Source organism: Typha angustifolia, chromosome 14 (genome assembly GCF_048772165.1).
Source record: "Typha angustifolia cultivar Huaian chromosome 14, ASM4877216v1, whole genome shotgun sequence".
In the NCBI taxonomy this organism is placed as follows: domain Eukaryota; kingdom Viridiplantae; phylum Streptophyta; class Magnoliopsida; order Poales; family Typhaceae; genus Typha; species Typha angustifolia.
In genome coordinates, this window is record NC_133252.1 from 2324545 (window position 1) to 2352540 (window position 27996).

At 34.6% G+C, this 27996-nt stretch overlaps 1 protein-coding gene across 2 annotated transcripts; it reads right to left on the reverse strand.

The window, feature by feature from the left end:
* Positions 1 to 935: 935 nt before the first annotated feature.
* LOC140775855 (cleavage stimulation factor subunit 77) lies at positions 936 to 27996 on the reverse strand. Of its 2 annotated transcripts, XM_073119320.1 has the most exons (23): positions 27808 to 27996; positions 27622 to 27693; positions 27454 to 27516; positions 26574 to 26683; positions 22880 to 22980; positions 22521 to 22582; positions 22297 to 22437; positions 21881 to 22009; positions 20979 to 21025; positions 20386 to 20449; positions 19520 to 19640; positions 16543 to 16601; positions 16392 to 16460; positions 16162 to 16302; positions 14897 to 14961; positions 14555 to 14651; positions 10402 to 10461; positions 8693 to 8845; positions 4888 to 4954; positions 4695 to 4811; positions 3314 to 3463; positions 2104 to 2325; positions 936 to 1246 (listed from the first exon to the last, which is right to left on the reverse strand). In XM_073119320.1, exons 1-23 carry the CDS (start codon positions 27823 to 27825, stop codon positions 1083 to 1085), a joined length of 2292 nt encoding a protein of 763 aa, XP_072975421.1. In that variant the 5' UTR covers positions 27826 to 27996; the 3' UTR covers positions 936 to 1082. The 2 variants fall into 2 exon arrangements, with proteins under 2 accessions (XP_072975421.1, XP_072975422.1); XM_073119321.1 differs by lacking the exons at positions 22880 to 22980; positions 27454 to 27516; positions 27622 to 27693; positions 27808 to 27996 and having other exon boundaries at positions 26574 to 26678.

Sequence of the window (27996 nt, forward strand, 5' to 3'; positions counted from 1 at the left end):
ACTTAATCGCTCTTTTGGTAAGATCACTGGGTATTGAGTTGAAAAAAGAGAGGATAAATAATAGGATAAGATGGTACTGGCTGTGATAGTTGGGATAAAAGATAAAAATGAAAATAAAAATGAAAATATGAAATTAACTTGATTGCTCTTTTTTACTTTAATATAATAGATATTTATTGTTCATTGGCATGTGCCTAACTCAAACCATGAAATCGACGACGTCGCGATAGTTACTTATGTTATGGCGAGGGTGATGTATGTATGCAGAGAGAGAAGGGTTCTACAGAGGGAGATGGGAGGTGGGTCAAGGATGCTTACGGTTGCTGAGGAGTGGGGAGGGAGGCAATGGTAAGAAGGGGAAGGTCCGGCGACCAACCAGAGAGAGAGAGAGATAGTGGCGATGGCTAGCAGGCAGGGAGGGGAAAGGAGAACTGCAAGGGAGAGGAGGATGCCGGCGACCGACCAACCGACCCAGAGAGAGAGAGAGAGAGTGTTTCAAATAAAAAATCCCACATTTAATGTGTAAAATTACCTATATCAACCTGAAAAATGGCTAATTTAGGTCATTTTAATGTTGACCATGCCCATGAATCCTGAACCCGATAAATAGAGCTTAATTCCTTCCAAATCTCAATAAATCCTCAAAATTTCATTTTCTGTGTCTTAATCTATCCTCTCTCAACTCTCAATTAGTTTTTTCCACAAGAATCATTTCTCTCCAACTGCAAGGCCGGGAAATGTTTGTACAACGCATCCTGCAAAAGAATATTATGAGATCGAGTTGGAAATCATATTACCTATCTCACAAGCCAAAAGAACAGTACTACTAAACGTTATCCTAGCATTGTTTCAACGAAGCAAACATAGTGAATTTTCTAACATCAGATGGAAGAGCTCCTACAGTGCAGCATATGAGATCCAAGAGAGCAACTACAGAACAAAGCAAACCTGGCTATCACCGCTCGTGCATAAATAATTGTAGAGGAATAGAACACACCATTATATTTTTACCAAAAAAGAAAAGAAATGGGCACTATATATTTAAATAGTGTTACATTATAGACATTTTTCCAGATCCCATGCTACTCGGTGCTAACAGACTGCTCGCCAGAAAATGCACTTCCACCAGATGCAGCAGATCCTGTTTGTGAAATGCTAGCACCACGGGTTCTTTGAATCTGCCGAAGCCTAAAAACATCCCGTGGAAGTGGCCGACTTTGAACAGTTTTGGTATCATCTTCTTCCCCTGCAGGTAAATCAAATATAATGGGCAGATTACAAGTCACTTCTAGATTGCAACTCCATGTTTCTTGGCCTGTTATTCAACAATCAAATAATCGAACATCTTTACCAGGCTATCTGGTAATCATGGATAATTTCTAAAGGCCAGCTTAGTTAAGCTTGGGCTATGCCAACTTTTGTAAAGATAACTGAACTCTACAATCTTTTTGAAGTGTAGACATCTTGATGTTAGGCGTTCAAAATGATTGTACAGTACTTCAATATACAAAATCATTCATCGTTTAAAAAAGGGCATTTAATATTTTCTTTTTCTTCTCTTTTTCTTTTCTTTTTCTTTGTGAGAAAATGCCAATAATGAGGTCACTTATCTTTGTTGCATTTGAGATGATCTGAGATCAGACATATAATTTGAAAGCATAAAACTAGGGTTGACTTATGACATTGACGACTACATTTTTTTATTGTTCAGCCTTTTGGTTATCTTGACACAGAGAAAGGTTGGGCGAATGCTCATTGGACAATTCAATTAGCATTGAGACCATGCGATCAATAAATAAAATTGATGAATAAACTGGTGATGAGCCGGACCTTCTGACTAAAAATATCCATGAATATACTACAAAACACCTAATAGAGTAAAGAGAAAATATAAAATTGGGTGAATCGAAATGTGCTAGTAGTTCGATTGGAGGTGGTACTAATCTGATTGGACGTGGTACTTCTAGACATTTGATATTTGGTTAATCAATTGGCTTTTAAGATCACTAAGCACGTCGAATGGGCACATGTGTGTGTGTGTCAGAGAGAGAGAGAGAGAGAGAGAGAGAGAGAGAGAGAGAGAGAGAGAGAGAGAGAGCATACTGTCAATATCTTTTCTCTTTGCGGATTGGCCATCTCTTGAAAATCTCTGGAGAGATCCATTTTGGTTCAATCGTGTCCTGCTAGATCCTGAAAGGTCACTTGTGCTAGGACCTGGACCTGTCGGCATTTGTTGTGAGGAAGAAGCTTGCCTGCCAATCTGTCCAGTTGGGATGTTGCCCTGCAACAGAACAGATAACACCACATCCAGATCTGGAGCTGGTCCTGTAAATTTTCAAAACATTACTAACACAATGCTCCTGAACCATTCAATGATCACTAGTTCTCAGGCAATAAAATAGAAATTTGCCAAAAAGTTGATAGAAATGAGATAATACTCAACTACATACTGAGAGAGGAACCAACACATCAACAACATACACAGAACAACAGCTGCCAATGCTCCAACCATTAAAAGCTCAGAAAAAAGATGTACAAAGAATAGAAGCCCCATAAATTGCAAAAATTGGCATGCCTTCTCAATTATAGTTCCTAAAAAGATGTTTGGAAAAATCAAGCACTCCTACGAGATTGCACTATGATAAACTCTCACCTTCCCTAAATAACACCAATAGGTAGTGGCCCTCAACCAAATAGTTGGATCGATGAGCACCCATGAGGACAGAAACATTTCACATTGTATTCAGTAAGTTGAATGACAGTATGAAACAATCATAAAGATGGAACTGAATTGTATAAACAATAACTAAGATTCAATAATTCATGCCTAAAAACCAAAATGCAAATGGATTCCTCTGGCAATAAATATACCTTTGAAGTTTAAAGTTTCAATCATTTGAATGAAAATAATATGCAGCCATTAATGATATTCCTGTCACAGCTGACAATGTATTTTAGCACAAATAGTGTATTGTTACCAAACAGCTTGTGCCTGTGGGAGGCACAGAACAGAATGTCTTCAATACATGTCTCTAGTTTTAAGAAAGTAAGATATGACAAAATATAAGAGATCTACTATGTTGGCTCAAAGTAATTTAGGAACTGGTCTCAAATAGTCTTCGACCTTAGTCAATCAGAACATGATACAAACAAGGATACAAGGCTACTATGTATTCAGATAAACTATTCACTAATCTTGTAAGTGCGCTACTGCAGAATCGTCCAATAAAAGGACAATAACTTTAAGCCAAAAAAAAGACGATTGCAAACAGCAGCTCTACAGCAAAAACTTGGAAAACACTGAAAGTGGTACCTTCAACCGCAGGCAAGTTTGTGATGAAAGCCACCAATGCTGGTGAGAGAGCTTTCAGAATCTCATCAATCCCCTTAGCACTTCCATTGCCAAGGAGAGTAATGCTAGATGTAGAAGCACTTATGCTGGAGGCTACGGAGAACTCTGGGCCTGACAAGTTTGGAAGAAATTTTCAATATGCGGATGCTACACCTTAGGAATTAATCTCCAATAAATGGCAAGATTTAACATTTATATCTAGAAGAAATTAATCAAAATGTGCATATCTGCAAACAGCACTGGGAATTAGTAAATTCTACAATGTCAATCTATCAAACAAATTCTTTTTATTTTTGTGTCAAGTACTATGCAGACCAGAAAGTTGTTGATTTTTTGTGTGTAATTTCTAACAGTAACTAGAGGACATACAGGGAAGAAGGCTATCAGAATCCAACTGAAAATGCAGGCAGATAAAAACATGAAACATTTTAGTTAAATAAAAAGAGCAGTTTAACATTTAGTTAGTTAAGTGAACAGTTTATAATTTAAATTACTACGTATATTTAAGTCTAAAGATAAAAATGTAAATGTCAATCATCTTGCTGGTGCGTATGAACCCAACATTAAGTGTCACATTTAGGAATTGAAATATCTTTCCTCTACTAGATTCAACCAGCGAGAGGTAACCACTACAACAAGAAATGTGCATGTCAAGCTTATATAATATTGTCTTTGAGCCTCAGACCATAAGCCAAATTACAGGTATCAAAGGAAAAGGTCAGGAAATATGCTCTTGTTCAAACTGGCGGAAGAGGGTAAGACAGGACATATTTGCCATCATATAAGAGAGGTTGATAGGAGCCTTGTGCACTATGAGACCCTTTATCAAATGAGGCAAGCAGGTGGTGTCCCACAAGTGGTGGTGGACCTAAATGGTAGAAAGTTGGCAAACTATGCAACAAAACAATATCAGAAGAGATTCGGGGTAATTGAGATGAAAATGTTGAGATGGATGACTATCATTGTTAGTAAAGTTAAAACGAGAAATCAGAATCTATGGCAAAGATTAAAGGTCGCAATCATTGTGGTAAGATATATCAAAATTGTTTATAGTGGTTTGGATGTTCCCAAAAAAGATTGTACAGCATCCATCCCATTCATGTCAGAGGAGCCTTAAGATGGAGACAGAAGCGACATTTAACAAAAGAGTCATGATATTGAGAAAGGATATTTTGTAAACGAGAGCTGAATGAAGGAGAAAGATCCAGAGAGTTGAATCCAAATAACAAGCAACTTAAGAGATGGGTTTAACTGTTGTTGTAGTTCATCTACAATGTCACTGATCCGAGAATTGTCAGAACTAATATGAAAAAGTTTGCTGTGTACAAGTAAGAAAGATTACCTTTTGTCTGTCGAGGATCATAGATAACCATTCGAGAAGTATCTGGAAGGAAAACTTCTGTAGATTGTGGTGATACCTTTAAATTTGTTGCGAGTCCAATGGCACCCTTCTCAACACCTAAAATACTGTTACTTCATTTTGTGCCATATATGGAACTATATGATTTATTTAAAGCAAGAACTGATACATTTACCTGAAGCAGTGCCTCCATTTTGTAGAGTTGGCTTCTCAATTCTTTTACTGATGTTTTTTGCTAGCCACTGTAAATGTAATCAAATGCATTTCACCACATATCTATCTTAGTTTCAGTTTAAAATATAGTTATCAAAATATAACAAAGGACAATATTCATGAATTAGCTGTGTACAAGAATCATGAATGAGAAAACCATAGGCAGAAAAATGAAGCAGAAGTGCCTGCAATATTCATGCAAGATTTATAGTAGAAAAGGGCATTATCATCAACTAATATATTCTCCCAGTTCTAGCATATCAAGTGCTCAAAATCAGTAGCTAATAGAATTCAAAGTTCTCAGAAAACTATTCTCTTTAGTTTGCATGAAGAATAACATTGTGCTGCTAACTAAATTTGAAGGTCTAGAATTTGGTTATGGTGTCACATGCTCATGGCTATGTAGCAGCTACTGCCAAACTTGTTATACATTAGCACAGGAACACACTATCCTTTGCCTAAGTAGGTTGTGTTCAAAAGTTGTTACATATGACTGGAAATGACTTAAGAGGAAATAGGAAATATCATTAATAGCACATTATTTCTTGACATGAATAGGAAAAAAAAAAAACACATTTCTGAAGCATCTACATTTGTCTCAAAGTACTAACAATGAGAAAAACAATGGTTTTCATCAAGAATAATTGAGTAATATAAGGAGTAAGGACTATAGCAGATTTATGACCCTCAAATAACCAGCTTAATAGCTTATTTTTCAAGACCTAATACAGCATATGTTATGTGTGAAGAACACCATAATACCATATGAATCTCCATGTGAAATGTGCAAATAGAAAATTTATGGATGTGCCTGCAACAGGCTTAAAGACTGTTCTGAAATCCAAACAGGAGTCATTTATGAAACTGAAAAACAAGGATCAATTTGACAAAACTCACTAAAAGTCCCATGACATCCTATATTATATATTACTACGCATAGCCTAAATAAAAATTAGGAATTGCCATTATGTTAACAAAAGAAAACATAATCTACAAGAATTATTCAAACTATATAACCAAGGTTCCCAATTTCGACCAATTCCGAGTGGGATCGGCCCTAGCCGATCCGGCTGATCCCGATCTTGGCCGGTTTCGATCCTTACGATTGATACCCAGTCCGTTTCGGATGAAAACAGGTCGGTTCCGACACGGGGGGATATCAACAATTGATGTGCAGTGAGATGTGGAGAGCATGATGAGAAGAGACAGAGGAGAGCAATGAAAGAGAGCAAACGTTACAGCAGAATATGGAAATATTACACATTTATATGATTATATTTAAATTTTTCTTCTACAACCATATTTTTTTCAATATAGTTGATAGTCCTTATTATCATACTACGGTGGATGCTATACAATAAGTATGGTCTGGTGTTCTGTCTCTAAATTCAAATGATATTGCTACTAAATATCTTAACTTAGAAGTAATATGAGCTTCATACTTACATTGAGATATGTAAGTGGTATTGTAATGAATTTAATTGTACACTGATATGTGATAGGTGGAGTATACAAAATAGAAGAAATATAATTAATTTTTTAGTGTACTCGGGCATAGGGACAATACTTCTGAAGTCTGTAGATGCTACTGCTCATCTAAAAAATGCAAATTATATTTATTAGATGATAGACGAGGTGGCATAAAAAATAGGTCAAAAAAGAGTAGTCCAAGTGGTTGCTGATAATGAGGCCAATTATAAAACTATTGAAATATACTTATGATAGAAAAAACTCATTTATATTGAAAGTCATATGTTACACATTGTATTTATTAAATGTTAGAAGATATTGCAAAAGAATATAAAATTGATATGGTCATACATGAAGGTCAGAGATTGATAAATTTTATATATAACCATGATTTATGACTAGTGGTAGGAAAATTATCAGACCCAGCATCACTATATTTGCTATTCATTTTTTAGCATTAGAAAGCATCATACGCTACAAGGATAATATTATGCGCATGTTTATATCATAAGAGCAGTTCATAAATATAAAATTTTAGGTGAAACTTTGAAGAATATGACTCTTAGAAATATATTTTAGGATGATACTATAATTACCACTGTAGTATTTGAGCATCTTGTCAAACTATTGTACAATAAAACAATAAACATAGCAAAATAATCAATCAAAAAAAATTGTGGGCCAAAGTTATAGAAAATGATGGAAGATAATTAATTCTAGATGGAACAGACAACTACATAAAGATATACATGCTACTAGTAGGTATGCTTTTAGGTTTTAATTTACTAATTTACTTTTATTTATGAATATTTATTTGAATGCTTACAAAATTTTAGTGTTTTCTTAATCCAAGATTTTAATTCTCTATAAATGTCAATAATGATAGTGACGTCTTATTAAGAGTTAGGAAGGTAATTAGCAAGCTTGAACCAGATATTCATAAGCAATTCTTTGCGATAAAAAAATAAATTATAATTTAATTAAATAATTTTATTATTATTTGTTTCAAGTTTTAACTTTCAATATAATTAGTTTCTTATTAGATATATGCAATAATATATTTGTAATTTCAGATGGAGAGATATAAATTAAAAGTTGAGTAATACAGTACTGCTAAAGTTGCTGCAGCTATATCTCATAACACCCCAACTGAATGGTGATCTATCAATAGATAGGAGAAGACATCAAATTTGACATCAATAGCAAATAAGATTTTAAGTCAAACTATATCTTCATTACAGTGTGAAAGGAATTGAACTACTTTCTCCTTAAATTACACCAAAACATGCAACCGATTAACAATGAAAAGATTGAAGAAGCTAGTTTTCTGTCATTATAATATGAGGTTAGGGGAGAGAAATAAAAAATAATAATGAATAACCGATTGATTTAAATCATATTTTTGATGAAGAAGACCGCTTGACTTTATGGATCAGAGAAATAGAGAACACATGGTTAGATAAGATATTGGAGACCACAACAAGAGCAAAGGCTGGTACGAATCATTCAATAGGGGAAGATAGTATACCTACTAGTACCAATTATAATTATGATAATACATCCGGTTGTGAGATTGTTCCATCTACCTTTGCTAAGAGAGTCAAAAAGACATAAGAATTGGAGACAAAAACTGAGGATATATATATATATATATATCAACGACATTATCATGAGAATGTTGCTTCCTATGATTATGGTGCATCAAGTATTTATTTATTATTTAGAACACAAGATCTATATGCCGGTTATTATCCCCAGTACTCTCAAACACGAGATCCATATGTTGCTTATCATCTTCCTCAGACACAAGTCACACAACAAAATCTATACAATATGACTAGTATGATAGAATCACTTTTTGGAGCATCAGGTCTTAGGCATCATTATTTACAAATTTATGATGATTATGATGATGAAGACCATAGAAATTTACAAGAGCTAGCCCGGTATTCATCAAAGTTTTGAATTTTGAGTAAGTTAATACATTTTTTTAGTTTTTAGGCTTCATATGTGAATATTTCATTTTTCTTATTTTCCTGTCATTTTTTCTAAATTTTTAAAAACATTTGTGTATTTTAAAATAATATTTAGAAATTTATTAATAAAAAAATAGTCTGATCCGATAAGAGCAATTGATAAGTCAATACCGATCCCGATCTTGATACTAGGAACTTTGTATATAAAATATATGCTGCAGTCCAATATAAATTTAAACACTTCATGATTACATAGGATTTGTACTCAAGCAACTTTAACAAATTTCAGCAAAACACACATATTTGTGAATCATGCATTACCTCTTGTCTTGCTAAATGATCCAAATCTTTAGATGAGCATGGCCAAAGATCCATAAAGCTGTAACGAGAAACCACATCATACAAAGTATTCTCCAATGCTGATGAACCATCTTCTGCTGTCCTAGATAAAGATTCCTTCCTTCTTTGTTCAACCTATAACACAATACAAGCAATGCATTATTGAACAACAAAACAATAAAAACTTTGTCAGAAAAAAGAAAAAGAAAGGAGTCAGCCTGCATATTTGCTGTTTCTACTAACAATGTATAGTTGTAGATAATCGTATTTGAAATATAACAAAAAACTGAGAAGGAAGAAAAAAGACTATCTATGGACGTGGAAAAGCAAGTAATCATATTCATAAATGATATGGTCAAAGGAACAATTAGATGTTTTTTATGATTATCTGTTAAACAATTCTTTCTTTTATCAATCTCTCTTTCTTCCCTATTCTAGCATACAAACAGCAAGTATAAGGTAAAGAACGTTCCATATCTCAGTGTCAAATTAGTATGGTAAAATTCCAATTAACTAGAAGGAAACAGTGTGTCATGCTAGAAGTTATTAAGGCAGAATACTAGAATGTAATCACACACCTAACTATCTAAGTATCAATCACGAAATACAATCCAAGTTAGACAGATCATGCCATCAGCAAAGTCAATCTGCAGGTTGGCATAGAGCTTGGTTCAGATCTGGTGTTCTCAGTAATCATTACTTGAACATACTTCGTGCGCAAGGGACTCATTCAACTGTATAGGTACAAATTAATTAATATATCTCAAAGAAGAGATGATCCTTTTCATACTAAGTTATTACCTCTTCTCTTGATATCATTATCAAGATTCCCATAAATCAACTTGAGAATTTCATATTAAGAGCTAGACCGTTTTCTTTGTTGATGGCAAAAGTTCAATAATGGAATAATATCATCAACATGACATACAGCCATATCTATCCTTCCTATTTACTTATCCACATAGAGAACCTAGGTGTATTGACTGAGAAAATAAGAGATAAAATAGTTATACTGCCTGTTATAAGATGATATAGAAGATTAAAACAAAATATTTTCTGATTCCTGAGGTGCCAAACATACTTGCAGTCTTCTGTATACTTACATCAATATTTTCCCATAACTATACATTACAAATTTAATGCTTGTTTGAGTATATACATATCCTTCAATCTGATAGAAGAATTTCCTTGGTAGTTTCATATATGATTCTATATAGTGTATAGAATTTGATAGCAACACACACACACGCACACACACACATTTATAAATATTTGGTTATTTAAAAATTGAAAATGGAGAACAGAAGTCTTGCCTGACATGCTGTCTCACATTTCTATTGAACATTGCATGACAGGAATCTGTGTATAATTGTGATATTCACAAACTACATGTTTGGTTCAAATTAATCATGTCAGCAATGTTGACAAACCAAAGGGTTGACAATTTCAAAGGACAATAGAAATGGATAGAGAAATAAAAATTGCATTAAAAAGCTTACATTAATAAAACTACCTATATTATAAAAATACCACAATAAGATCCATTAAGGTTAAAGTAACTAGGTGATAACATCGTACAATATAACTGTATCATTGAGCATATACAGTAACTTCAATGGAGTGATCAGAAGAACTTGAGACAAAGAAATCTACAAAACAAGAAAAAAAAAAAAACAAGGCACAAGACATACCTTCAACATGCTTGCTAAATCTCCATATGTCTGTTCAAATTGGGTAAAGCGTTTCCAAACCTACATATATAATTTCATCAGATAACAATTGAAAGAGAGAAAAAAAAAGGGAAAAAGGAGTTTATGCACATTTGGTAATGAGAGGGATGTAATAACTTTCTCACATAACTTATGCTTGTTGACCATATTTATGCACATTTTTAGAGAGAAAGAGTAGTATCCGGGTGTGTGTTATTTACAAATAAGGGGGAGTAAATTTGTACATAAGGAAGGCTTATACACTAAATAATAAAAGAGGCTTAAAACTGGCAATGCCTAACGGTCTATAAAGATTTGTCCTGTATCCACTTATTATTTCCAATGTCAAGGTGAAAAAAGCATATAACTTTTTGGTATCCCTTGACAATTAAATATGTTTTTTAAGTTTGGCATCCAATTTCAGTAATTACACTTAGCACCAGTTTTAGACACTATATTCCAAACCATTTTCCAAAATTTTCTCCTCCATGATTCCAACTTATAGTTTATTACTTATACTTATAAATTAACATGATACCATTAATAAACAATCACCGTGTAGAAACTGATAATAAACATATGGACTTAAGTGTGACAACACATTCATGTCAAATCAGAAATATTCCTAGTTTGGACTTGCATGATCTGAAGTTTCAATTTTGAACCATATAAAGAACAAAATCTTGGACCAAAATGGGTTGATTTCAGCAGATGATAGTACAAACAAAAAGTCAAAATCAACAATTATGCAAGTTTCCGTCATAGATCAATTGATTTTCGGCCTTAGTCTGGTATTGTTCTCACTGCCTCTCTACTCTCCTTTAAACCCTTTCACTCTTTTATGTTCCCTTTATTTTTTTTATACTGATAGGGCATAAATTTAAATTTATGTTAGTTATTTTAATTCTAATTAGTGTGATAAACTAATAATGTGATAGATTGATAGGCAAAAAAAAATTGGGAGTTAAATTGTTAGATAGACAGATAATGTGATAGCTTGATGTATGTGTATTTTACACTATTAGATTGCAAACTTTTGTTTTGTATCAATAATTATATATTATTTATTTATTTATCGTTGTGTCCTATGTCGTGTCCGTGTCTTATATTTTCAAATTTTGCCGTGTCGCCATGTTCGTGTCATGTCGTATCCATGTCCCGTGTCCGTGTTCATTGGGTACTTTACCTTTCAAAGTTTCTTCCTTGATCTTCTTGCACTGAGTATCCTCTTCTTGCGTTACCTTGATGCAATTTCACAATGTAGGAAGAATTGTCAGTTGGCCATAGAGAGCTTCAATACCACGCGGTACTATCTCAATCTCAAGTCCTCTAAGGTCCTCTAGAAGGTAATGTTGAATTGATAGTGATGCAACAAGTACAGTTAATGATAACCTACTTATTTGCCTTGCCTACAACATAATTGATGTTGACATAGTCCTTGATTAACTCCAACCATCAGCATTCTCTAAGATTTAGCTCCTTTGTATGAATATATATTTAAAAATTTTATGATTTGTATAGATAGAACAAGACTACCACTAAATGTAGTGACACCAAATTTTTACGAGCAAAAAAGATGTCATCAATTCCAAGTCATGAATTTAAATACACAACCTAGTCCATGCCGTGAAGCATCACTTAAAATGACAAAATTGACACCCTCAATATGTACCTAGTTGAAATAATATTATTAACTGTGCAGATTCTGGCTACCATGGATAAGGCATTCTATAGGCACATAATACTACATATAAAGGTCCAACAGAAAAGGTATTCAGTTGAAGAAGTAACATAGGAACTCAAGGAAGAGATGCAACAAAAATATCCAGAGTTAATTAATTGTTATGGTATGAGTTAATCAACTTACAGAATATTCTCATTGTTGTTGTAATTAAATAAATATAATATTTTATTAGCATGGCATAATATTCATCTACTATACATTAGTATCTTTAGTCATGATTGTGTGAGTTTGGAAGACCAAACTAATTTTAAGAGGAAAAATATAATAATAAACAAAAATAAACAAAAATTTAATATATAAACAGATTCACGTTAATTTCGGACTCCTTTCAGGAAATAAATATCGAATATTATTCCAAGTTTATTTTTGCTCTATCTTACACCTATAAAAAAGAGAAGGGATTTACGGTTCCAAACACACGAAACAGAAAACCCTATATATTTGTGGCAGACTCTGCCGGTGACGGCATAGAGCAGCGGCATTGAAAAAAGAAGAAGAAAGAAAAAAGGAAACAGGAAGAGGGAGGAAGAAGGAAGAAAGAAAAAAGAAAAGGACGCTTAGTGCCACAGTACACTCTGGTGCTGTAGCTGCAAGGTGAACAGAACATCGATATCCATGCCATTTAAAGAACTTTGAAAATCTAAAATTCTTGAATTAAGCATAGCAGGCAATATTTCTTGCTTATATTTTATTTTAATTCATAAAATTTATAGGTAAAAACATTTACTGAAATTAATCTCTTAGATTACTTTATGAGGAATGTTCTAATATTTTACATGTAACTTTCTTTAGTTTTGAAAAGACAGTGATGCCATGACGTATAGATCAAATAATTTAATTATTTGCCAATTTATTTTATTTATTAAAAATAATTATTTTATATTAGCTAATAGGATATATCTGATTATCATATTTTTTACATTATTTCCAGCAAATGGAATATAAGGATAATCATGATATGAGAGTATTTTATAAGATCAAAATCATTTGACTCATACGATATTAGCTTCTAGACATTATTTAATTCATTCATCATGAATTCTTTGTTAATATTAAAAAATTTAGATATTATATGATCATGACATGAAATAGAATGACTTAGTATAAATTATACTGGTGAAAGAGATATTCAGAACTCAATTTGAGAGATAAGTTTAAAGAAAAGACTTTTCAAATGTCATGCCACGATGTGCTATTGAGTATTGAGTGACTCTGTTAGAAAAAAATTCATATTTTTATCCGTGGTGACTCAAATCTTACTTAACTGCTAGAGACAAAATCAGCATGACATTGTAGGTGTATATATTATGACTCTAGCCAGACTAGCAATTTAGAAAAGTCTTGGGTGCTAATATGACGGTAACTAGTAGTTCACTGATCATGGATCAAAGTACTAATTTAAGAGGTAATATGACATATTTATCGGTTTGGTGAGTATATAAGATATTGATTTCAACAATATGAATTCTATTACTATGGTGATTTATTCAAATATACAAGCTAATACATTATTTATAATTTAAGCATTATGATTTGAAAAGCATTGAAAAATGTAATTATTTTGAGAAAATCTTAGTATGAGTTTATGATCTATTGATGCGCTATGTTATATACATCATTTGTTGACTTTTCTGTCATTAGACATATTTATAGATATAATGAGATTACTTGCTAGGCGTTAAGCTCATTAAAAATTTTAGTTTTCAAGAGCAGAACATAACAACTTAAAGTTGGACCCAGGAGACTAAGCTCAAGGCTAAAATCCTCCTCATAGGAATCTAGGATTAGTTTTAGTTTATTTTATCTCTTGTTATTGTCAGATTATTGGTTATTAAATTTATGAATTATTTGAATATTTTTTAGTTGGATTATTATTGAATTAGTATTGTTGAATTGATTTTAGTTATAGAAAATTTTGTTATTATTGGCTTTGTCTCTTGAGATTGTTTTTCTCAAGTTATGAGGCATATCATCTCTCTAAGCGGGGTGTGGCAGTAGCTATGCCAGTCAGAACATATATCTTGACAGCATGATGCATGTTGTTGACACCCAAAGGTCAAAGCCTTGATTAAATACACTTAATAGTTCATCATTAGTAGAACAAATCACTAACTTTGGGAATTGTGTAACTCTATGTTGATAGAAATTTATCCATCGCCTACCGTATAGCATATATCTGTATATCATAGAAAACCTCCCAAGATTGGTGAGTTGGAGCAAAACTCAAATTTGAGAATGCTCCTTGAAGAATTGGCAAATTTTAATCTTGTTGACCTAATCATTATAAATTGCCAAAAGAAATATACCAAAAAGACTTGGGAGCTTAGAGCTCTGGCAGAAGTGAGCTTAGAAAGTTCCAAGGTTAAAATATATCAAAAAGGCTTAGGCTACCTCTACAGATTCCTCTGGCGGAAGTGAGCTTAGAGCTCTCTCAAATAAAGCACGGACATTTCTGTCATCATTTAAACGGCACAAGAAGTCCACATATCTGGGCAAAAAAAATTAAAATCAAACTTTAATATAAATTTTGTCATGTTCCATAATGCAAAGAATATTAAAGCACCAGAAATTTTAGGCCAAGAGAACATGGATATAATAAATGCAAGGAGTCACTGATAACATCTCAAGCTCATAGAGAAGCAGAGGGTTCTCTGCTTTCCGAGCTTAAGTCCTGGTTCACCATATTCCAATTGCCACAACTTCTATGTCAATTTATTAAGGATAAAAACTTACTCGAGTATGTATCCAGACTCGTGCATAAATTTCTTGAGACCAGCCTCAAAAACACTGTGAGCCACCTGCAAGAACAGAAAGATTAAAAGATTCATGCAAACATGTAATATGATTGTAAATAAACACCAAATAGTGATAGACCTTTTCAAAACTAGTACTGATATAGTACTCAATTCTATCCATGTCCCACAGAAAATAAGATTCCTTATAAAAGATATGTTTCGTTCAGTACTACAAATTGTCCGTACTATAGAGGCTGTAGATCTCTTGCAAATATTGTTGCACAATGATATATAAAAGCATAACCATTCATTCAATTCAGTTCTCACAACAAATTTGTGCAATCAATTAATTCAAATAGAATATTTTAAAGTATCATTATAAAAGTTTTATTATAAATCTGCCAGATTAATCGTGCAAGTTCTACAGAATAAAAATCATGTACAGTGTGATGTAAAAAGGAAAAACTACAGGAAATTCTCAACTATTAAAGTTTTCTTCAGGACTTCTAGCTGGGCCAATTGGCAGGTAGTCAAAGATTGCTGGTACTCGTCATGTAAAAATCCAATATGTTATATTAATTGTAACACTGAAAAGAAACACAATTACTTAAGTGCTCTATAATCAATGTAATTATTATATCTGGGTTTCTCAGAACAATAAGCAGTGTCCTTCAAGACTAATCTCTGGTGCATATATCTTGTCCTCTAGACTTCATTTAGCTTCAAATAGTGGAGACAACCCCTCTAAATCAGTCTCCTATAAACTAACTGATCAGAATAGAATACACAAATCATCACAATGTCACAACAGAATAATCATGGTTGAGACATCTCCTTAAAATGGCATAAAATCTCTATCATACTTGACTTTCTACTTCTGAAGTGAACTGTTGCAATAAATGGGCATACGGTGTATTACCGCATTAAAGCTTCAGATGTTGTTTACCTTGTCCTTCAAACTTCACAGTAAATCAAATTGAAGTCATAGATACTGTTTTATATGCAACCTTCTGAATGAAAGTATGACAGGATAATACATTCTGCTACTGAGAATCGGCCTGAAATCCTCAACCAAGCACTTGGTGAGAAATCTAATTATGATAGCATGGTACATTTGAAGACTACAATATGGATTATCAATGCCAAAAAGTAATAAATATTTAAGTTCTCAAGACCAATAGAACAGAGATAAGCAACAAAAGATTATTGTTAAACATGATAGTACATGAGCAAGGCACAGGAAATATTTAAGTGTTTCACAACCTTGGCATCTTTGTCAAGGCAAAATGCCATCATGGCATATGCAACAAATACATGGTATGTACAGCTAGGAGATTTCCGTGCATCCAAGAAGTACTTGCGAGCTGCTTCCAGGCCTTCATTTCTCCTTAAAAACCGAATAAACTGCAATAGAAAATCAAAAACTCCAAACTAACATACAAATGACTATCCAATATATTAGTAAACCTACTAAACAAATTAAAACACCCAACCTGAATGTGGGCAAGTGATGTTGCATTGACATTGTTAGCCAGAACGCTCTCATATATCTTTTTCGCAGACTGCATTGAATGCTACTATTAGAGTCAAATTAACCCTACATTAATATTTCTCATAAAGCCAAGAACCTAACAATTAACCGACCTGAATTGCACCTCGTGACTCTTCCAGTTCAGCAAAGGCATACTTCAAGAGCTCAGAATCTAAGAACACATTATACCAACTCATCAGAGCTATTTGCATGCAAAAACTTCAAGAGATAATAACCAATATTCTTGCCCTTTGTTGTTGTTGTCTGTCAAGCTTTCTCGATTTTAACAAATGCCTCATAGGTTACTTGGCAAACATTATTTGGCTACCTTTAATGATAAATAAAAAATGGCTTGCATTATTTGGTGCATCTCGAATTAGTCTATAGAAAAGCCAGTTCAAATGCATGACACTCCTTAGATCCATGTGGGCAATGATGTTCACAGCCTAAAAAAAAAAAAAGAAAAGGAAAAAAATACTTTAGCACTATAGTTGAAGGAAGGTGGGATTATCTCACAGTATGGCTAGCCAATATAGGACTTCAAGGGAGGTGAAAAGTAACCGCATATAGCGGTCAAGAATGATCAGAAACACAATTAGATTTTGTCAATTCACAAATGGAGGCAAGGTCTGCAGCTATTTAATGATAGATTAAATGACTTACAATGTAAGAAAAATAAAACAATTAATCATCTCATCTAAAATGACATGAAGAAAGAAAAGATGACCAAGTGATGATAAGCTCTAGAGCAAACTGTCACAAAGTTATACACTTGGACTTTAGGGGATACAAAGAATAGCATATAGAAGTCAAGCTTGACTAAAATAACCATAATGATTATTTGCCAATGCAAGAAGAGAGATGGTTTGTAGCTATTAAATGATATTTTCCCCAGGAAAAATGTTATTTTCTCATTAGGCACCTTAGACACCTACAATTTCAAAGATTAGTTGTATAACACCTCCAAAAGACAGTTGTCCTCTAAAGTACACGTTAAAGCAGAAAATTGAAAAGGTCAAGTGAACTATGAAGCATGGACATGGATATAGGATATGGATACGATACAGATAGGCCAATATATCAAATCTTAAAAAATAACGATACGATATTCAAGGATAATCTGTGGCACAAAGGTCACACGACACCCCTCCTCTCACCTCTTAGCATCAAGTATAGCAGCTAGAGAAGGCAAGTAAGGGTGGAGCGCGTCGACGCGAAGCCATTGCCCTCCTCTTGTTTTGTCCCCACCCTCCTCTCTCTTTCCCTCTTGGTGCCCTAATGAAGGTTGAAGACGAGCTTTCAAAAGCTCGTAACTGGTTGAGATGAAAGGATTCTCATTGCGGATCTGACTTAAATTAGAGAATATCGATGATGATGGATGGCGAGGCAATCATCGGTGGTGAAAGCTCCCTCTTTCTCTTTCTCCTTTTCTATTCCTCTTTCCCTTTCTTCTTCTCTTTTTCTCTCTCCCTTTCATGGGGCGGCAACACAGCTCTATTGACAAAGCCCTTCTATCCGAAGGAAGAAAGGTCTCACAGCACGATTGGCAAATATTGTGTCATGTCGGCGGGTGTGGCCGGCATGGCCATCCTTGACAATATTCCTAGGATACGTAGCTCATATATGTATATATATTTAAGTCTACAGTAAAAAAAAATCGCTACACAATCAAGTGTAACAATCTGGATATTAATTGCCAAGATAAAGATGATAGATGAAGGGAAACACAACTTTTATGTTCTGCAAGTTGTTCGTGTCACCTACATACATGTTTTCCTAGTGATAACTCAGAGCAAATATCTTTCATAAACAAAAATATTGAAGTAAAATGTAAAATATAAATTCAGTCCCATGAAGGCAATAATATATGTAGATAATTTGGAGACAGGACTGAACAAATAGTAATAGATTAAGCCTTCACATGCATATACAATTTATTCCTGATAAAAGGACACCTTCCTGTTCAAAACAATCTGATCTCAAATCCTCTTCCATTACTTCAACCTCCCTCTATAAATGAAGGAATGATTTCCATCAGAAAAGGTCATCTGATTCTGATTGGCAATCTTGGCAATCAGAACCAACTATATTGTACCAATTCAAGCCGGTTTGTCATGACAATGCCAATACAGCACTTCACACAACCAAAATAGCAGCATATTTTTGGAGATGCATGCTCTCAAGAATGAGTAGAATATGTTGGCCTAACATTTAGACTTTAATATTTGGCTGTCAAAAATTAATCTTGGCACTTTTTAGAAGATTGATTTGTCAAAAAGTTAAAAAATCATGACCTAATAAGAGACTAAGAAATGATTACAAGAAGAGTAAACAGGCATTAAGGGATCAGAGTCCATTAAGTACATTTTCACCTAGCTCCACTTAACAAGGAAACACTTATGTAAAGATATCGTGGCATTTAATTAAATGTAAAACTGGAAAACTTTCTTATTTATCACAAGCTGACAGAAGCAGGAATTTCAAAGTGTGAAGGAGCATAAAGAAGTGTAGGACAAATGGGCCAGCCTTAGTATAGTAGACCTCTAAGCTCAAACCAGAGATTTGTGCTAGAAAAATTTCCAAATTGAAACTATGGAACGTAATCCTAGACACCAAACTATAGCAGCAACATGTGAAGTTTCCATAGTCATAAACATCATATCTTTCCATGAAATTTGCTATCTACTTTTATCTGTAAGCGAAAAAGCAGATCAATTCAGCATTTTGTGAAGAATTTCTACAGTTATTCATTAAATTAACTTCGGGCATCTTAATATTTGATGTCCAAATTCATAAGGAGAACCAAAGAGAACGAATGTATGCAGCAGATGCTTGGGAGGGAGGTGGGGAGATAGAAAGTTCAATTAGGTAGTAAACCTACATATTTCTACAGAACGAAAAGAGGCCTACTTAGGTTAAAAATTATAATGTTGATGTAATTGCACCTGCTATAATTTATGGATCTTAATAAATTCTTTTAACTACAAACCAACAGAAAACAGATCAAATGCAAATACACACAAGTAGCCGGCTCCTGAATGAAAGAGCCAACACATAAAGCACAATTGAAATCAAATGAACTGTAGTTACCAGGAAGAGCTTTTAAAGCCCGTTGAAACACCTTAACAGCAGAATCCATAGAACCACTCTTCACATGCCATGTAGCATAGTCATACCATATATCAGGATAATGGTATAGATACATCAGGCACTGCCAATAAAGTCAGGAAGAATTGAGAATATCAACGGAATTTCAAAGTCAAATTCATAAAGCAAAAAAAGCCTGAAAGTTATACTCGATAAGGTTGTAGATTTTGTAACACAAATTGAAGTTATAGCTAATAATTTGAGTCTGGAGATGGTAATGTAGGAAGCCACACCAAATTAGTCACCAATGGATCATAACGCTCAATTAATCTTTCTACAAGAATACCAAGCCACACCAATTTACAGATTACCAAAGTGCTGCTAAAAAATACTTTTTTATAAAAAATGTATAAATCATCTGAAATATAAGTAAAATGCACAATGCTTCTATAGTAATTCAGTGAAGTGAATCTGTAAGTCTGACTATTATAAGATTGTATTGCTCATTTATCTTTGAATAGCAAGCAACTAACATAGTAAGATTCAAAAAGGATCTAAACAAGGTTTTATGTAGGAAAACTTTCATAACAAAGAAGAGCCAGAAAGGTAGATCTTACAAGGCAAAGAAAGCATATCTAGAATAAATTATGAAAGAGGAAAAACCAAATGTATCTTAACTTGTACAGATAGAGAGAACTTTTAAAGACGAAATATGTGCATTGGTACATGACATCATCTAATCCGGAAATAAGTAGCACATAATGGCCAGTACCGATACATTCAAATGCTTACATCCTACTGAATGCAATTATACACTAGTTGTGTACAAGAGGATGGCAATAAAACATGCGAGCATCATAATAGGATACCTGCTCATAAGCAAAGGTAACACGTCTATTAGCAGAGATAGCGTCGATCCTTTGAGGATTTGCTCTGTATATCAGGAAGAAACACATGTCAACCTCAATCTGAAGTAGTAAGGAGAAAGAGAAAGAATACATATTTCAACCTAGTTTGAAACTTCGAACAATCTATAGATGAAATCTACATGTGATCTTTTAAGGGGTCCAAAGAACAAGGATCAAATTAAAACTTAAAAAAGAATTACAGTCAAGAAGAAGACAGTAATATATGTGCGCATTCATGATGCATCAACTTCTTGTTTATCTCATAGAGTGAAATTAAATATAAATCTAAAAGAGATGTCTAGGTGAAATTACAGAACAAAAAAATGCATGTTAGGTTAGGAGTTGAGCTAACAAGAATAAAACTATGAAAAAGGCATAGCCAGATCACCAGAAATTAGGCTGCATATTGTTCATACAAGGTAATTCTAATTTCAATTAATAATACTGATACATCAGATATTACTTAACAATCTTGCAGGGAAAATTTCAAGATTTCTTTAGCAACTCCAAGTACATCAGTAATGTTTAGGAAGCCAAATACCAAGATCACTTACTTTTCAAAGGCCAAAAGCTTTTTCCATGCCATGCACTGCTGTTCTTCCTACCAATAAAGTTAACTGTTACTTTAGACAACAATTAAAACATTTGTGTTCTATTACACCTGATTTTAGGTAACACACATATGTAACAACGATGATCTAAAGTTTAGTGTCCAAGAGAGAGACTAACAAAATGTGCTCAGAATTGACTATACAAGTAAAACTCTTGAGCATCATCACCTGCTCTAAGCAAATGATATGCAGCTCTGTTATTAGATAGAAATGAATTCACAATAAATAGTCAGTGACTTAAAACACATATAAGAATTATATAACGGAGGGTGGAGGTTGTGCACAATGAGAAAAAGACAGGAAGATTAAGGTCAAATGAAACTGTCACTGATAGAGGATATGGGCTATTAAACTGATGTAGGACAACGTCTCGATTGCATATTTGAGAAAAAGTAGGGAAAATAACCAAATCCAGGAAATCCACCGATGTTGAAATCCACCAACAAACACTCAATATGTGAAAAAAGATTACAAGCCTTTATATAGGCGAAACAAAGTAAAAGACAAAAAAAAAAGAGAATAGCTATAAAAGGTGGCTAGTCACACTCCTCGTTAAGCCAAAAGAGCAACGGGTGTAGTCATTTTGTGTCTACGAGAATAAACATGACGAATAGTGGTGTCCTCACCATAAACACTGTGGTAATAGAATCAAATGGGCAGCTGGTTTAAATAAAAAGTTGCCATGGGACATGGTATATTCTTTTAGAAGCCTCAGTTCAACAAGTATCATATATATAGAACTCTATACGCCGACAGTAAATTCATATGCAGCCATCTCACAATAAGGTTAAAAAATAGGTTCAGATAAGTATAAAATTTTAGAGAAGTTAATACGGAAAATCTACCTTGTATGAACCAGTTGGTGGAACAGCAAGCATGTTCCAATCTATATCATCAATGTATTTTTTTCGTTCTCTATACACAGCCCTAGCACTGTTAAACTTTGGTTGATATTCTGATAATAGCCCTTTGGCCTGCAGAACAGATTATCTCAAGTTAAAAAGAATTGCATTTGAACTTTCAATTGGGAAGGAAGAACTGAATGCACAAAAGAATTAACTTCAGACATGTCAAAAATAGTAGAATATGAAAACTATACTAATTTATGGTGTAACTGCAGAGAAATTCATGCCTTATGAATTCCAGTGTCAACAACGTGATAGTCAAAGATATAGGAGAAAATACTAATAATACTAATAAGCAATGGGCTCCCAATGAATTAGTTTAGGATAATAAATGGAGACTCTTTCAAGATTATTACCAGTGCTCGGCTAACTGAGTTTTCAAAATGTTCATATTCTTTCCACAGCTGCTCCAATTGGTGAGTTGGCATGACAATAGCTTTTTGGTATATTTTCCGGACAGAAGTCATACGGTGTGACTCTTCCTGAGCTGTTGAAGCCTAATGAGAAATCGTCATATAAAAGGTAGATATTAGATGAGTCAAGAAGAAAGCCAAAAGAACTCAGAAAGCAACACACAGACCGGCATTGATTTTAGAAAAGCAATATACTCCACCCAAACAGGTCCAGATGCGATGTCAGTGCCTGAAGAGATCAATCATTCATGGAGTGTTAAAATTCTTGCAAAATTTCATAAATTAACATGAGGGACATTACTAGAGATGAAGTACTAAACTATTTAAACTAATAGCAAATATAGAAGATATGCATGACAGACAAATATATCTGTCAATCATCACTCCCCGTGATCTTTGATGGTCACATGTAACCTTGTGAAGCACAAAAGGAACAGCCCTTGGAGAGAAAGAAAACTATATTATATGTGATCTTACAGACAAAAGTTATAGGCAAATAATTATAAAGATTGATTATTGCACATACCAACATAGCTAAGCATAAAATCAAAAGCCTTCTTGGTTTCTTCGATACCCTCAGCTCCCTTATTCTCATTTACTTTCCTGATAAAACGGATGTAACAGCGCCTACAAGTTGAAGGCAATCAAAAAAGAAAATCACTATTTCATATAACAATAGCCAGAAGAATAGTTTCATATGTCGGTCAACAAATTTAAGTTTCCTTTATGGTTTAAGAATGCTAAATTCAAATCCTATATATCAATACAAGAGTAGCACAGAAAACTTCAGTTGAGGGCATTGCTTAGTGAGATAGTAAATGTTGCCACCAAGCCCCCCTGCTCCCATTTGATTCACGTTACAGAAATGGCCTGCCTAGTAATTCGAGTAAGCCTGCAAACATCTTACCCTCTCTATCTTCCCTAATAGCAATTCACTGTATTAAAGATATCATTGCTTCTAAATAAGCAAGAAACACTAGAAATGGTTAACTCCATACCTAACTTCATTTGTTCAAGCATTAAGTTTTATTATATGCTGTATATAGTGGAAGAGTATCAGGCTTTCAGTTAAAAAATGAACTTGACTTAATGCTACCACATAATAATGAATTTAATCTGATTTAATAAGCGTGACTCAATAAATAACTCAAAAGGACAAGGGAACTCTCAAACTAGGCTATCTCTTACTGATCAATTGCATTTGCAATTCACTGTTTAGGTTCCATATCCATTTGCCTATGTAATTAACTTATCTGGGCTAATGGATTAGCATAAGAAAGTGACAGAACCTATGAGGTCTTTTGTCTGCAAAGTGTAAGGCTCCAAAGAGACTCATCTACAATACTGAAAATATACTCTCTGACTTAAATTTCTCAATTAAACAAACATTTGTACCTTCTCAAATCTTAGAAGCCCTCTCTCATTTTAAGGACTAGACTAAAATAACTGATATTCCCTAACTTGGTCTATGATATGACCAAAATTACAAACCACTTTGGCCTATGGCATACTCAATGTCATGTCCCAAATTGGCCTATCAAAATTACAAACCTATGATGTGAAGAACACATATTCAACTCGATACCCCGTAAATCCTATGACAGTACTTTTAGCAATAAACACCAATGAATAATTATACTCAAATTCAAACAAATAATCTCCAAGCTAATTCTAAGAGAAGCATACTCCAAAACCTCTCAAAATACAAAAGTCAAATCATGTACACAGACAACATCTTATATTTTTGGGCGATTTGTAGCAAAAAGCCCTTCAATTTTTTAATTGATAGAAATACCCCTACCCAGCCCCAAAAAAAATTGAAATTGAATTTTAATTTCAGCTATTTTTTACTGATTTAGACTAATTTACTATTTTTCTAACCCAACCCAACCGTTTAATCTCGATGCGAATATTGTTAAAAAATTAAAGCGTACATTTTACGTAAGCAATGCAGTCGTGCCTCAATTGACTCGACTTAACTCAATTGACTCGACTGATTTAACACACATGGTCGAGTCGTATCAATCAATCACGCTTCTGACACGTTGTTCTTAAGGTGACTAGTCTCTCATGTCTTTGTACTCGTATATCTTGTCATGCCAATCAGTGGCCTCAAGTTCATTCTCTTTCAACTTTGCCTAGAAACATGATGTGGGCTAACTGGCACTTGCATTTATGATCAAGGATAAATCGATCATCATTGTAAATGTAACACCAAAAAAAAAAAATGAATGAAGAGTGGGGCACGTTGCCCACCCTCACCCCCCCCCCCCCCCCCCCCCCCCCCGCCTTACTTGGCCTGACAAAGTAGTGTCTTTGTCAGGCTAAGGGGGAGAGAGGAGGGCAAGCCTAGCCCCCCTGCACACGCCACCGTCGACGTGCGTGGAGGGCCACCCTCATTTCTCTCTCTATCCCTCCCTACTTCGCTCATCTTCCTTCTATTTCCACCATTTCCCCTCCCCTTCCAATCATTGTCGTGATTGTCGCTATCGGGCCGACAAGATCGCCATTGTCATCGATGTGCCCCCCCCCCCCCCTGAGTCCTTTCTTTTCTAGCTTGTGAAGACACGACGCTTCGGGATGTTCACCCTCCCTCCACCTTCAACGATGGGGGTGGTGTTAGTGTGGGTTGGTGGGGGAGGGGAGGTGGTGCCTCCGCTCTGGTGCAGAGCCCTAGCTTATCTAGGAGATGCCCAGCTCGAGCATGCCCATGCGTTCGGGCTCAGACTAGCAAAGCCAACTCGAGCGCCTTGGTTGCGAGTTGGGCTTGGCCCAACCCTATCTTGGGCTGGTATAGCCACGCTTGTCAAGCCGATCTCTTTAGGGTTTGTTTCCTGGACTGGGCAGGGACTGAGCTGGGTTTTCTTAATTCCTCCTCCTTACTATTATTTTCAACATTAATAATTGTCCTCTCTTTCTCTATCTCGTATTGATGCTAACCAAGTGATTCTATCACAAAACACCTTGGACCAGTGGTCACCTCGGAGCTGGCCGTGATTAAGTAAGAACTACTCATCGCCAGAAATTTCAGGCAAGTGGTTTACCAACTCTTAGATTATCACTTAATATGATGAATGACAACATGAGCATCAATGACATGCTAATTTCATGTATTGTAGCGAAACTTGTTTGATTAACATGTTGCTTGACATGACTTTTATTAATTTATATATGATGTGCATTCATCCGCATGCTTAGATTTTCTTGCTTACAATTATGTTATGCTAGTTACCATATCATGTCACTTACACACGTGCACGACCTTAAAAAGGATAATCTCTACGTCTCGACAGTATCCGACACCTCCCCAGCTAGGGTTAGAGACGGGGGATATTTATAATATTACATAGTAGCGCCCACACTTGAGGTTTCAGTTTGTGGATTTCAGACAATCAGACAACCGCTTCGTCGAACGATGAGCGATTTACTGTCGATTAGCAATAGTCAACCCCTTTAGGATGTTTAAGCTAGATAGTAAGGGTACGAAGACAGACCTAATGATACCCGATGACGCAGGATAAAGGCGTCCGTGAGCGACAACTCACGAGTTACTACATAAGTGTGCGATGATGTGGAGACGCAGGTTCATATGGGCATATTGATGTACGATACTGAATTATGTAATGAGATTACAACTGGGGTCCCTAGTCTACAATGGCGGACGACTGATCATAGTGGTGAACGGCAGTATAGTAATGTGGCTTGTGGTAGAGGATAGTAGTTAGGGTTTAGGTGCTTGAAAATGGATCTACGGTTATGATCTATTCATACGAAGATAAAGACGATCTAACAGCTATAAATAAAAATAAAGATAATAAGAATAAATTGGTTAAACTTAACTTTCATTCCACAATAATAATCAACTCATCATTACTCATATTTATAAGAGTAAAATCCTAGCAAACCAGATCCACATGCGGATTATCTACTTTATTTAAAGTTTAAAGCAATAAGATAAATCTAAATAACTCAATTTGACTCTACTAACTTAACACACGTGGTCGAATTATATCAATAAGTTCCTTATTTATATCATATCTTTCTTAATTCACTGGCAAGTATTGCTACTGAATAGAGTTGAGCTATATATCGACCAACACATAAACTTTTATGAATTAGGGAATAACCTTAGATACAATAGAGTGAATGAATAGATAAGATTTGCCTACAAGTATTATCACTTATGAATGAATGAATGCCAAGAAGATATTGATGCTTACCACAAAGAAACCTGAAGACAACTCAATAAGCACCGGCTGAATATCTGTTTTGCAGCCTCATCATTGTTTACTGCCATGTAGGCCTCCACATACTGTTTCCAGAATTTTGCCTACAAAATTCAGAATGACTGATCATCCAACATCAAATCATAAGAAAGAAACTCAAAGGAGAAAACATATGCATCCCTATAAAACGTCTACCTGCTGCAGTATGCTAGTTAGACCTTTCCATTATCTTGGTAGGTCGAATTTTACTTGTAAAAACCAAAAAGCACCTCAATTCAGTATCTTAGCCATCAAAAAATCAAAACTATGCTAACGAAAAAGGTGGTCTAGAAATCTAAATTTGTTTGGCATAACAGTAGTTTTTCTTCATTGCAAAACTTTCACCACATTATCTTAAAAGAAGCACAGGTCATTAGACTCAGTTTGAAAAATAAAGAACAAGCAACATAGAGTAAATTATATGCTTTCCATTGCACAGGTAACATACCATTAATAACTTCAATTTCTATATGGAAAGAAAAGTACATTATCAACCGCTCTCTAGAGACTATTTGTAGATGAATTGGTGAAGAAAATGTTGGTTATCTTATATGCATCTCTATTTTATAACTGTGAGCACATAATCATCCCAGTATATAAGCATGATGCTTAGTTTCAATGTGAGTAACAATCACCATACGCACTAATGGCCTAGGAACCCCTTCACTGTAACAAGAAACCTACGTGATCATGTCACTGAGGCAATGCTTTCCAATCATCAGAGAGAACTTCATCCATACCATCAAGTTATTCTCCAATTCAAACCAAAATTCGAAACCAGAAAACCAAATGCAATTCAAGAAGGAAACTTAAACAACAAAAATATCATACTTACCGCAGTGGGGAAGGTCAAAAGAAGCTTCTCATATATCGGAGCCGCCTCAGATATAGGCAAAAGCTGCATGTACCAAAAGAGTCCCAAATAATATCAACCGAAAGGATTCCAAACGATATTGCAACATAAAAGTGAAACCCTAACCTATGAAAATAACTACTCTCTCACCAGCGCTTCGTTTGCAAGAATTTCGGCGGCTTCAACGTTGTAAATGTCTGTAGCGACGCCGTCCCCAACTTTCTGCTCCAATTTAAAGAATCAAAAAAGACACTTGTTGTAAGTAATCCCAAGAAATCACTTCAAGAACGAAATTTAAGCCCTAGCCCTAGAAAGGAGAGGGAGACGAACGCTTACATTTGACTCCTCCGACATTTTCTTGAAAACAATTCTTCAGCTCACAACATTCGACCTGATGCCATCCACCAAGAAGGGTTTCGGGATTCGATTGAGACCGAGAAAGACTCTTCGAGAATAGATGGGCAGAGAGAAGACGACGGCAAGAGGGAGTGAGACGCCGGCATCTTATAGCGGCTGCGCAGATTA